Consider the following 12,725-nt stretch of genomic DNA (forward strand, 5'->3'; position numbering starts at 1 on the left):
TTGGGGTGCGTGCAGAAGGCAACCAAGCGATGTCTCTAACTTCAATGTTTCTCTCTCTCCTTTCCTCTCTCTTTAAAATAACTATATCTTTGGGGGAGGATTTTAAAACATCCATTGCCTGAATCACTCCCCTCGCCCTTTTTTGAATCATGAAAGCGGCATGTGGCGGTCTGGAGAAACTTAGGGAATTTCAGGGGTGTCCGTTGGGAGATTTCATCTTCCAGGATTCATCAAAGCTGCCACCATGCCCTCTACAGCGAGGGAGTCAAAAGCGAGGGATAGAGCGATCCCTGCTGAGGAGAGGGGGTGACCAGCGGAGGGGGTGCTCAGAAACGCTCCCAGCCGCTGGCCGGCGGGCCCATCTCTATTGTATCTGCTCTGAGATAAGGGCATCGCAGGGGGCTGAGTGTGGGCTGGGGAAGAGACGTGCTCAGTGCCCTACCCAGCGTCATGCCGCCAATGTGGCTGCCAGCAAAGACGGCATGCGACACGGGTTCAGAGGTCCCCGGTCCCCAGTGAGCCCAAAGGACAGTACTTCCTGCCCTTGAAATGCAGGAGACAGGCTCCTGAAGGGAAACCCCAAACGTTCAAAACCTCGAAGTCTCCAACGAAGCATCCCATGGTTTCAGAGCCCTCTCTATTCCCTGTCTATGAACTTTCAACTGGGAAAAAATGGTTGTTCTTAAAGATAATAGTCGAGGGAAGTAGGATTCTCAAGTGAGGATGGGAACCTAGGGACCCTGGGAAATGTGCTGATTTCAAGACCAGCCCCGGGACAGGCTGACATCGGGGCAGGAAGGGTGACCGGCAGCTAGCTGAGAGCCACTGAGGCCACCACGGGGGACCAGCATCTTGGCTGCTGGGCACGCTGGGGGGCGAGGGGAGGCAGGAGCGGTGGGCACCTCACTCTGCCCCCTTCTTCTCTTTCTCTGGGATCTCCACCGACAGGGTCTGTTCTCCAGGGTCCGGGCCAGGGCTGATGCAGATCCTCACCGAATGCTCCTCGGGACCAGCTGCCCCCTTCGTGGCATCCCCGGGGGAGGCAGGTGGCTGAGAGGCTGGGGCTGAGGGTTCCGGGGCCGAGGGTTCCAGGGCTGGGGGTTCCGGGGGCGCAGGCTGGTCAGGGGCGGTAGAGCCTGCCTCTCCTGCAGTGTCTTCTGAGCTCTTGGCCTGGAACCCCAAAAGAGTGACTGGTGAGGCAGAGCACATCCAAGGGCTCTTAGATACCCCCCTGCTCCCCTTGGCGGACCCCCTTGGAAGAGGCTGGTGGGGGCTCAGGATGGAGCGCTTGGCGGAGCCGCGTCAGGGTTACTGGTGCAGACAATATATTACGGAGGACGCACGTCCAGGGATTCCTAGTCCTGGATGGATTCAGTGGAAGGCCCCGAGGAGATATTTAGGTCTCAGCTGCATTGCAGGCCTGAGCCCCTCCCCCGAGCTAGGAAAACAGGAGAGGCCGTGACCTTGAGGGAGCATCTCCTTGCCCAGCTGAGCTGGCCTCCCTGCCCACCCAGTTCTCAGGGCTGCCTGCCCCTGGCTGAGCGAGAAAAGCCCTAAGAAAACAAGGAAAAGACGGACGAGGGCAGGAGCAGATGTGGCCTGGCCCCCTTTCTGGAAGGTCTCAAAGCTTGAGCTGCCCAGGGGCCACTGGCATGGGGCTAGGCTGAGCTCCACCCCCACCCATTTGGGGACTTGGTGGGTCCCTCCAGCCTCCAGCCTGTGGGCTCCCCATGGATGCTGGCCATGGTCTGCGTATTAGTGGGGGACTGGCTGCACACCCATGCTTTAGTGGGTACCCATGGCCCCTCCTGCCCTGTCCGACCCCATCTCTGCACAGGACAGTGGGGACAGTGCAGCCTCCAGACCAGGAGGCCCGGGGGGGGGTGCCTCAGGTGTCCAAGACCCACTTGAAACGGTGGTGGTGAGTTCAAGAAACACAGACCCCAAAGTCTGCTGGAGTCCTAAGGTGTTAAAGGAATGGGGACAGGATGCTCCTGGAACCCAAGGCATCTTGGGGGGCTCACCACGCCCCCTGTCCCAGTGTTTGTGAACATTTGTCATACCTGCTCCACCCTCCCCTGTCCACTCTGAACTCTGACAGCGTCCCAAGGATGGGGCAGGATGGGCGGGTGTCCCGAGGCAGTGGGCGTGCCCACCGTGGGACCCCCTGAAGCATCCTGCACTAGACGGGACCAGAGGAATCAGGGAAAGCTTGGTCGAGGGCTTCGCCACGGGCAGACTGCTTCGATAAAGGGCCACCTGGGCACCCCGCTTCATCTCTGACACCCCACATGGCAACCACGAGGAAATGGGGTCTCGGGGGTCTTGAGGAACCAGCCACGTGGGTCCCAGAGCCAGCGGTGACAGAGCTGGGACTCGGACTATGCCTGCGGACGGCTCCCTGAGAGCTTCTCGTGCTCCGCCATTCTGCCCTGGTGCCGATTGTGGGGGCCATGCCTTTCACCGGCGCCTCTGTGCAGACTGAATCACGTCTCCAGGCTGTCCCGGGGAGGAGCCCACACCAGGGCCCCTTTCAGGTAAAGCCCGTCACTGCACCGAGGACACTCTCATCAACTAGGCCTCCCTGAAGACCCAGCTGCCAGCCTGACGCTGCCCCGGACGGTGTGTGAGCCAGACCGGCGCGTCTGTCCTCGGTCTGCGGACGTGGGTGATGCCGTCTGGGGAACTGGACCCCCAGGGGGCTTTGAGATCACTCCTCAGTCCCCTGCTGTCACATGGCTTCCGGTGGGGTCCCTGCACTCTGACGCCGGCCCGGATTGAACCTGAGTTCACTGGGTCCCCTCCTGCCACCGAGCTCCTGCCTAACCCCGCCCCCCCTTTCCCGGCAGCCTCCCTGAAGGACAGAGATGAGCAGCCATAATTAATGGGATCGTTCTAATTGGCATTCTTGGCATTAGTCACAGAAAAAGTCCCAGAACTAATTTCAAAATTCCCTTTAGATGTACGGGGATGGGGCAGCCAGCACCATGCCTGTCACCATTTCAAGTCTTTTAAATTGTCACAGACCCAAAATTAACTCTGAGAACATCACTTTCATCTGGGGAGGGCGGGGCAGTCCCTGCCCACAGCAAGACTTCCCTTGCAGAGCCCACCCCACCTTCTCTTCCTCTGGGGTGTGAGGCTGGGCACATCCTGCAGCATAGCCAGGGGCACGGGCGCCAGGCCTCCATAGAGCACCCATTAAATGGCTAGGAACTGACACGTGACCCAAGCCGTCCATGACGTGAGCCTGAGACTTTTGCTGGAATTATGGGAGAGAGTAGTCTTTCGGTTGGACTAGCTAAACCAGGAGGGGTAGCCCAGAGCTCGTGGGGGACAGCCTGCGAATGGAGCCATCCCCGGGGGGAAGCAGGGATGTGAGACCAGCACACTTCATCCCATTCTCATCACTGGAGCTCTGGGGCCCAGCCTTGCCTGGACTTTCGAATTAACTGACCCAATACATTCCATTTTCTCAAGTGAATATGAGCTTGCACTGTGACTTGCACTCCTGTCACTTGCCAGGAAACAAGCCCTGCCGGACAGAAGGGACAGAATTCCCTAAAATTAAATGTGTGGTCCACTCTCTGCGGTCCCCAGGCCTTCCTCCCGCACAGAGTGGAAAGCAGTGGGCGGCTGGGTTCCCACCACATTACCTGTTCCAGCAGCTGCTGCTGTTTCATGGCCGCCTCCTGCGCCGCCAGTTCTTTGAGTCGAGCCCTGAGGTGGGCCAGCTTGCCGCCTTTCGCCCCCCTGGCGCCCATCTTCCCCGCGGCGGCCAGGGCGGCGTTGAAGAGCTTGGGGGTGCCGGCCCTCGGCGGAAGGATCAGCACGCTCTTCGGCTTCGGCTTGGTGTTGTTTTTCAGCATGCGCCTGGAAGAGAGCAGCGTCCGCGGACGTCAGGAGCCCGCTCTGGGACAGAAGAAGGGCTCGTGTGACAGTGGTTGCTCAGCGAGCCACTTTTGGGTGCAATTTTCTGAGCCATGCCCAGCGCTAGGTGCATAGCATCTCACGGAACGGTCAGCACAACCGATGTGGGTCTTACTGTCTGTACCTTGTAGATGAAGAAACAGAGGCTCAGAGGGGTTGAGTAACTTTCCTGAGGTCACACAGCCCGGAAGTGGCAGAGCTGGGCTTACAACCCACACCTCTGACCCCAACACCCCGATCTCAATGATTACAAAGCAACATCACAGTCATGCTCTTCATGGAGGCTGAAGGATTACTGTACCTGCGAGAGCTGGGGAAGCCGAGGCCAAGAATGGAGGGAGTGACTTGCTAAGAAGTGGCAGAGACAGAGTAACAACCCGGCTGAAACGCACCCTATCGGCCGACTTCTAAACGAGGAGAGAATTCTCCCTCTAACAGAGCCCTGGCCTTCTCGAAGGAGTTTTTCACACTACAAATTTATGATGCGTGGCTTGGCTCAAGAACAAATGAGTTTTGCCTGCAATCGAGGGCCTAGACTACTAATTGGCAAATTCATTCATCAGAGTCCCAGCAAAGCTTGTTTGTTTAAAAATGAGGCCGTCGCTGGCTGGCTGCTTATCTAATCAGAGGCAATGGATTTAAATTGTGCGCATTGACACTAATTGCCCAAGACTTGCACTTGCTAGCTGGGGCTCTCCCAGGAGAACACAGACATCGTAACTCATCAGAGGCCTCTTACACGCCGGCACTGTCGCCTGTGTCATTTGAGACCACGATGCCTAGCACACCAGTCCGCAGGAAGGTTCGGCGTGACACCAAACTGACACAAGAGAACCATCCATAGGACCTTTGCTGCTGGCTGCTGGCTGGCGTCTGGCTCTGTTCTGAAGCATCGAGCAGGCTTCCGGGACATTTCCAGATGGAGGAAATTGAGCCTCGTTTTCACACAACATGCTCTTCACTATAATTAGGATCCAACGCTCACCCCTGAAGGAAGGGGCACGCATGCGATATTTTTGCCCCGTTTCTTGGAGGAGCCAAGGCAAAGAGCTGAGCGCCTCCTTGGTTTGGGGCCTCGGGTCGCCCGCATAAAGCAGGGAGCTCAGGCAGGCCCCCATGTGTGGCTCTCACCCACTCAGACACCCCCAGGCCCTGCGGTTCTCAGGCCGAGGCTGTCCATGGATGGGCAGAGCCCCGCCTCTCTCCTCAAGCTCGTCGTCCAGAGAACCAGAACCAGACCCTCCTCCCTGCCCCACGCCAGCACACTACAGGCAGGTCAGGAGTGAGGCCTCGGCAGGATGCAGCTGGCTGGGCCAACCCTCACCTGAGCCAGCCTGAGACTGCAGGCAACAGGCTTTCCTGCAGCGCTGCCCTCACGGGAGGGGAGTGGGGGGGAGGATGGGACGGGGTAGGGGCGGCCAGTTCTCAGATGTAAACGGTCCATCCCGTGATTTGAGTCTACCGAGTCCCTGCAGACCCTGAATTAGCGACCACAGAACCGCCGCTGCTGGGGGAGGTCAGGATAAAGTCTCCACGTGCCGCTCAGCACAGCATTTCCACCCGCCAATCAATACGAAGCCTGTGTGTGCGTGTTTCCCTTTAAAGACATCGTATTTACCACACTGCCGACCCACCAACAAGGAACCCGGGGCCGACAGCTCGGTCACTGGGGTCTGAACGAAGGCACCTCCCAGCCTTCTTGCCCTTAGAAACACGAGACGGCATTTCAGCACCCCACTCAGGGGCCCTGGTAAGTAGCCAAGTCACCAAAAACTTTTTTTTACAAAAACGTAAAACACGTGGCACATAACAGGCCACAAAAAAAAAACCCTGGTTTACAGCAGGAGCTGGAACGGGAAGGCGGGGCGTCCGCTCGCTCAGCCCCGGCTCCCACACGCAGGCTGGGCCGCTCGACCTGCCCACTGCTCTGTACCACTTGCAAAGCCCCGGGGTGACCTTGAGTATCGACCTGGGGTTGTAAATAAAGTTCAGTGAGGGGGCGAACTGCAGCCACAGGACTTGTGAATAGTAAGTGTGGACCTTACTTCCCTGGCCCTCGGGAGGGGAGGGGGCAGTGGGCAATTTTGCAGGAATTCAGGCTGAACAGCCTTTGCAAGGGCCCAGTGGCTTCTCTGAGGCGGCCCGGGGAGATGGGCCACAGAACGGCCTCCTTCCCCGGGGGACCCCAGTGCCTTGTGTGTACGGTCCTCTGATACCAGCGCTAGGTCCACGCACCTGGGGGTGGCTGCCAAGAGGGCCTTGTGGAGACCTGAGTCACGAGTCACCCCCTGGGTAAAACCGTGCATACTTCCTGCTCCCTCAAAGTAAGCACCAGGGCGATTTCAAGGCTTCACCCAGGGGCCACACCCAGCCTCAGCCGCTTGGCTTCTCCCACCCCACATCCAGTGGTGCTCAAGAGTTCTTACTGGTCTCCATACCCCCTGAGCCTGAGCCATCTCGGGGCCATTTGCACGTGCTGTTCCCTCTGCCTGGCATGCTCTTCCCTGCAGCCAGCGCCCCAGCTCCCTCCCTTACTCTGGGGCGGTCTCAGCTGAAATGCCACCTCCTCAGAATGGCTTTTCCTTACCAACGTATCTCCAACAGCTCCCTCCATCACCTTCTGCCCTCACAGGGCCCTAGGTGCCCTCACAACCCTTACTCCCAGCCGACACATCACTCGGCCCTTCATTTCCCCATCGCCGGCCTCCCCGACTGGAATATGAGCTCTGTGTGGTCCCCACTGCGCGCCCAGGGCCAAGTGCTACATCCTCAATAAATGTTGGTGCTGGATGAATAGACCTTGGGGAGTCGGTTCCTTTTATCACGACCACTCTCAGGGCAGTATGTGCATGGTGTTATTTCATCAGAAGAAGTGGAAAATAAGAATCCACGATGGAAGGCAAAGTGGGGCAGAAACCAGAGAGGTGACTCAAAAAGTCTTAATTCAATGGAAAAATGATAGAGGGGGTTTCTCCCCGTGGTTTACAGGGGAGAAAGCGGAGACCAGAAAGGTTAAGTAACTTTTCCGAGGTCACACAGCCAGTACCACGTGTGGATGAGATCTAAGCCCTATCAGCCTCCCAAGCCTGATACCGTGGGTTTTCTACGATACAATGAGGCCTCCATCGTGCAATTAAAAACCTCATCTGAAGGGGCTGAAAGCAAAAATGCGCTTTTCTAAGAAATCGCCTACTCCCCAGCCGTCCAAACTATGGACGGACGAGGTTTTTCACTGCAGCACGGTTTCTGCTACAAAACATCGCAAACAGCCCGAGTGCCCACCCGCAGCAATGGTCTGCGGCTCTCCGCAGGAACGGGCACGCCGCCTGCGGCCCGAGAGAGAGAGAGAGAGAGAGAGAGAGAGAGAGAGAGAAAGCGCGCGCTTCTCAGGAGGTGTGGTCATGTGAAACACAAGCCAAGTGCCAACAAGAATCTACGGCTGGCCACCGGTTGTGCAAGACAGAAACGGAGGTTAGCAAATATCCCTGGATCTGCCTGCTTTTGCAAAAGGAAACACAGGGAGGAACAAGCAGAAACTAATGAGACTGGGATCCTTTAGGGGGTGGGCGGCAACAGGCGGCGGGGGTGGGTTGGGACCCTTCTCTGAGGATCCTGTTTTGTAGCGGACTGACTTTTGGTACCATGTTAATGTATTTCATGTTCTCGTGTTCAAAGCCACACACACACACACACACACACACACTCAGATCCCTAGACAGAGCACGCCAACCCCACTGTATTTCAAGAGCACAGCACAACACCCTCGGGGGAGGAAATGAGAATTAATCCGAGTCCACGCTGAAGACACACGTCCGTCACACGTCCTCCCGCTAAAGCCAGAAAGAGCCGCGCTGCACTCGGGAGCCTCTCTGTTCTCTGGTGAACCAGGTTGTGACGCCGATGCTGCTTTCTCTGTCTTGCCGTGGGGGAGAGGAGAGAGTCCCGTTCCTCGGGGGGGCAGAGGGAATTTGCAAACATGGGAAAGGAGGAGGTTGGAACGAACTTGCGGTGCTGGGTTGCAATGGTTAAATATAGACAAATACAAGCGGAAAAAACGGACGGCCGAAGGAGTCAGAGCCATTAAAGACAGGAAAAGGCCTGCAGAACTTCGACCCCAGACGAAGGAGACAAAGGTGAACTATGGCAACGTGAGGCGGTGGGTCCTCCACGTGACCCAGGAGCAAGCGGGAAAGAAGAAAAAGCTATGAGCGACACCGTTGGAACCATGAGCAAACTTCACATCTGGATTAGGGGTGAGGTGCAGTATTGTTTCAGCATCGGATATCCTGGTTTCGACGGAGGTGCTGCTGTTGTGGGAGAGAACGTCTTGGTCCTTCAGAAATGCACACTAAAGAGAGTATACGTGGATTTTGAAATAAAACAGCGTACCTGGCCTTCTTCCGCAGTAACTTCGGGGACTCGGGATAATGCACCAAAATTCATTCAGGTCCTTCTTGTCCAGAATGAAGAGGTTGGTGAACCCGTGGGCACCACGTTGGCGGTGCGGCGGTTTCCCGCCCCCGACAGCCAGCAGGCTGCGGGGAGAGAGCCGGGCGGTGAGGCCCTTCGGAGCTACGGTTCCGATCACACTGAGCCTCCATTCCCAGCCCCGCGTGGGCACAATGCAGCCCCCACACAGGTGAGAGCGTGTGTCACCCTCCTCCATCCCAGGTGCACCCGCATCGTCCCCTCACACCCCACCGAGGGCCCTGGAGGATGAGGTCCCACCCCACCCCGGCCACCCCCCTGCCCTCCTCCTCCCTTCACCCCGCTCCCCTCTGACCTTATTTCTCCAAACACGGAGCCGGCTTTCAGCGTCACCAGCACGGACTTCCCGTCAGGGCCCCCCCAGGACCTGCACCTGCCCCGCCTGGATGATGTACATCTCGCGGCCTATCTCCCCCTGAGGCAGAGAAGGGAGAAGTCCCTCTGTCGCCATCAAAGTGACCACAGAAGCAGCAGGACTGGGCCCGGAGGCTGGCGGCACAGCGGGGAGGAGCCTGCCCTGGGGTCCCGCCCTGCTGCCAACTTCGTGTGGTGGTGGTGGTAGGGCCTTGGTCTCTCCACCTGTGGACTGGGGGAGGGATCGCCACGGGAGTTAGTGTGGCAGTGGACAGGAGAGTACCAGATGTACCAGGGCAAGGGTGCCGGTCCTCTGCAAATTCCTATGGCACAGCCAGAAGCGCGGGCCATCCGCAGTGGCTCAGGCAGTAAACCGGTGCCTATGTCCAGTGCATACCACATCAGGGGCGCATCAGGGGCGCAGTGAGCACTCGCTAACAACACAAGGGCCCAGCACCTAGGCGACATGGGTCTGGGCCAGCCCCTATCCTCAGGGCTGGATGTGGCCGAGCCTCCTTGCTCCTCAACGGCCCTCTGAGGCAGGAACTCTTCCCAGAAGCCACAAAACCAGCCACAGGCAGAGCCGGGATTCAAACCCAGGCAGTCTGGCTCCAGGTTCACAGTCGGTGTGGGTTGAACTGTGTCGTCCCTTCCCCCCAATTCATCCCAACCCCGGCTCCTCAGAACGTGGCCTTTTTGGGAAATAGGTTCTTCGCAGATGGTATTAGTTAAATTGAGATGAGGTCACACTGGAGTTGGGGGCACCCCTGATCCAATATGACCGATTGTCCTTCTAAAAGGCACATTTAGACACAGAGCCGGGCATGGAAGGGAGGCAAGGTGGGGAGACACGGGGAGGAAACAGCCCCACTGACAGCCCCCACTGACACTTGATCTTGGACTTCTGGCCCCAGAACCGTGAGACACGTGTTTCTGTTCTTTAAGCCGCCGGGTCTGTGGTGCTCAGCAGCTGTAGCAAACGAATACAATGGCCTTCATCCCAAATTAAACAGAAGGAATGAATGATTTGCTTTGCACCGCCACCAGAAATACCCAGGCTGCCACACACCTTCCTCTCCTTGTGGCTGCACAGGCTCCTGCCCTGGCCTGCTACCTGTCAGTCTCACCTGCCATGTTTACAGGGAGAAAGACCAAGGACAGGTAAGCCAGTCACACTTTGATTCATTTGACAGATGTTTCCTGGGTGGGTATCTCACACCTGCGTGACCTTCTTAACAAAGAGGAAGAAAGGGTTCGTTTCCCTGTTTCTGTGTCCAACTTGACGAGGGCTGAAGCGTATGGGGAGGGGTTCCTGAGCTCAACCCTCACCTCCGTAACCAGCCCAGGGGTGGCCTGGGCTGGCCCAGGGTAGCCAGGGGTGTCTCAGTAAAATCATCGCCGAGCAAAACCGGGCAGCAGAGGGCGCCATTCACACATGCTCACCGAGCGCTCACTTACACCCAACTGCAAACTTTCCGACTTGATTCACTTTTCCTCACCTGAAGCAAATTCTAGGCCACCCGCAAGGATGACAGCAGCTGCTCTGTGCCAGGCACAGTGCCAAACTCTGTGTGCACATCATATTCAACTGGCACACCCGCCCCGGGAGGACAGTACTCTCCGGAGAGCTCTACTTCACCACGGGAAGAGAAAACTCAGAGAGGGCCAGCCACTTCCCCAAGGGCGCACAGCTAGGAAGTGGGTTCAGTGTCAGACAAATGCTCCCAAACCCCTCTGGGTCTCCACGGCTGCAGCTTTAACTCACAGCCGTGTATAACACACTTTCCCCCAGCTCCCTGTTTCCAGAAACCACTAAAGCTAAAGCATACAGCTCACAAGCAGGGACCTTCTCGGGCTGGGGGTTTCTGAGTCTCACAGGGGTTGCTTGGGCAGTATTTTTGCTCCCACACACACACTGGCCTTATTAACAGCTCTGTAACGAGGGGCCTGAAATCTGGTTCCTGTTCTCTCACTACTGACCACGCACTCCAAGTGACCTTGGTCTCACCTTAAATCCCAAAGAGTGGGACCAGAAGGGCCCTAGACACTGTCTAACCCCAGGATTCAAACCCAGATGTTTTTCCAAGATCAAGCAGGTGATGTAAAGGAGCGAAGGCAGCCTGGTGGGAGGCAGTGGGGAGTGGTGGGGCTTGTGGCTCAGGAGCGAGGACGAAGTCTCCCTGGAGGGGCAGCCCCCTCTCCACCCTGGCTGGCTCCTGTTATCTGGGAAACTGGGGCTCCGTCAGTGCTAGTGGATGTTCTGTTTTCAGCCAGAAATCTGGATTTTTTATGTAAAAACCTTCCAACTTTAAGGTTGGAGACTAATTCAATCTCTTTTTTTCCAGATTAGGGGGAAAAGAACCACAAACACCTCTGCAAGGGCCAGGGTTTGCAGCCCCCCTCCAGCCCCGTCCCCGACAGGTGGCGGGTAGCCAATCCAGGCTGCACTGCGGCCACCTCGGGCCTCTCACCTTCTTGCACACGTAATCGTTGGGCAGGTAGACGACGGAGCGCAGCCGCTTCAGCATGTCAAAGATCATCTGTCGGTCACAGCCCTGCCCGGGGGGGAGCAGAAAGGACTCTCCATTAAAGGAAGGCGTGGGCTGGGGCCTGCCAGAGCCCACCCTGGGGGTGAGGGCGCCAGGTGGGTCGTACCTGGAAGAGCGCCACTTTGCTGACGATGTCGTAGTTCACGTCGATGGCGAGGTCCAGCCGCATCTTGTCTGGAAGCTGCACCATCAGCTCTGACTCATCTGCACAGGAGACCCTGGCAGCAGTCAGAGGCAGAGCAGGCTCCTCCCCAACACACGGAGGAGTCTGCCCGGCACCTGGCCCTGCCACACCGCTCCTGCACCACTCGGATTGGGAGAGCGCCCTCTCTCGCCTTTGCAGACGCCACTCTCTTGTGTACGCCTTCCTGGTTAACATCTACTCATTCTTCAAAAAGCAGAACTGATGTCACCTCCTCCAGGAAGCCTCCCAAGACCTCCCGCCAGCTATGATGTTAGCAGCCCCTGTGCTGTAGCACACATCACACCCTTTATTGCGATTGTTTCTTTGTAATATATCTTCCCTCCTCGCACTGTTACAACAACATGAGCAAGAACTAAGGTATTTTGAGCACTGTTTTTACAGAATGCTTTATGAAGATGGTTTTATTTAATTCCTCCCAGCAACCCAAGAGGTGCTCACTACCGCAGCCCCACTTTACAGATGAGGAAGGGGAGGCTCGAGAAAGCAGTGACTCACCCATGGCCACACAGCCCACGGGGTGGACTTGGGATCTCACTCTGGCGGGGGGGTGGGGGGTGTGGAGGGGTGGGGTTCCAGAGCCTGTCCCAGGACAGGAAGGGCTGGGTCTGTTTTATCCACCGTGAGGTCTGTGGTACCCAGCAGAGACCCAGGCAGGCATGAATGTTGGCCCCTGGAGACAGGAAATGCGCGGGTCCGACCCCGATGCCCCTCCCACTGTGCCACAATTACGTATAAGCTCAAGGTCTGAGCAAGGCTGGGCGGGGGCGGACCCTCTCTGGATCTTAACAGGCACCCGGCACCGGAAGGAAGGGAATGACGTAAGGGAGCGAACGTGCCTGGTAGAGTGTAGTTCCGTGCTTTAGCAACAGTCAGTAATGAAGCCTTAACACTCATTGTCCACAGGCTTGCCCACCCCCCAGCTCAGGAGACCTCGGGGCTGAGCTGTGGCTTCTCTGAGACTGGAGGGAACCCCGAGGAGGCAGTGGGGCCCTTCCATTTGGCTGAGGGAGTGGGGGGGCCCTAAAGCACAGTGTTGGTGACCTTCGGGCTTTTCAGAGACTTCCAAAACGACATCTAGGCTCTGAGGACAAAATAACTAGCTCCCAAGGATAAAAAAAGAAATGGGAAATGTAAATAATTACATATAATTAGCATATTCTGATTTCAGTAAAGGTTCCGTTTAGAAACTGTGAAAATGT

General features: G+C 57.1%; 1 protein-coding gene across 1 annotated transcript in view; it reads right to left on the minus strand.

The window, feature by feature from the left end:
• Positions 1–903: 903 nt before the first annotated feature.
• The window catches only part of CNGB1 (cyclic nucleotide gated channel subunit beta 1), a 52,189-nt gene continuing 40,367 nt past the window's right edge, over positions 904–12,725 (minus strand). Inside the window, 8 exon segments of the mRNA XM_036011890.1 lie at positions 904–1,170; positions 3,657–3,873; positions 8,320–8,368; positions 8,371–8,465; positions 8,714–8,778; positions 8,780–8,833; positions 11,244–11,327; positions 11,428–11,525. Of these exon segments, the coding sequence (XP_035867783.1) occupies positions 904–1,170; positions 3,657–3,873; positions 8,320–8,368; positions 8,371–8,465; positions 8,714–8,778; positions 8,780–8,833; positions 11,244–11,327; positions 11,428–11,525 (929 nt within the window).

The sequence above is a fragment of the Phyllostomus discolor genome, chromosome 12, assembly GCF_004126475.2.
Source record: "Phyllostomus discolor isolate MPI-MPIP mPhyDis1 chromosome 12, mPhyDis1.pri.v3, whole genome shotgun sequence".
Taxonomy (NCBI): domain Eukaryota; kingdom Metazoa; phylum Chordata; class Mammalia; order Chiroptera; family Phyllostomidae; genus Phyllostomus; species Phyllostomus discolor.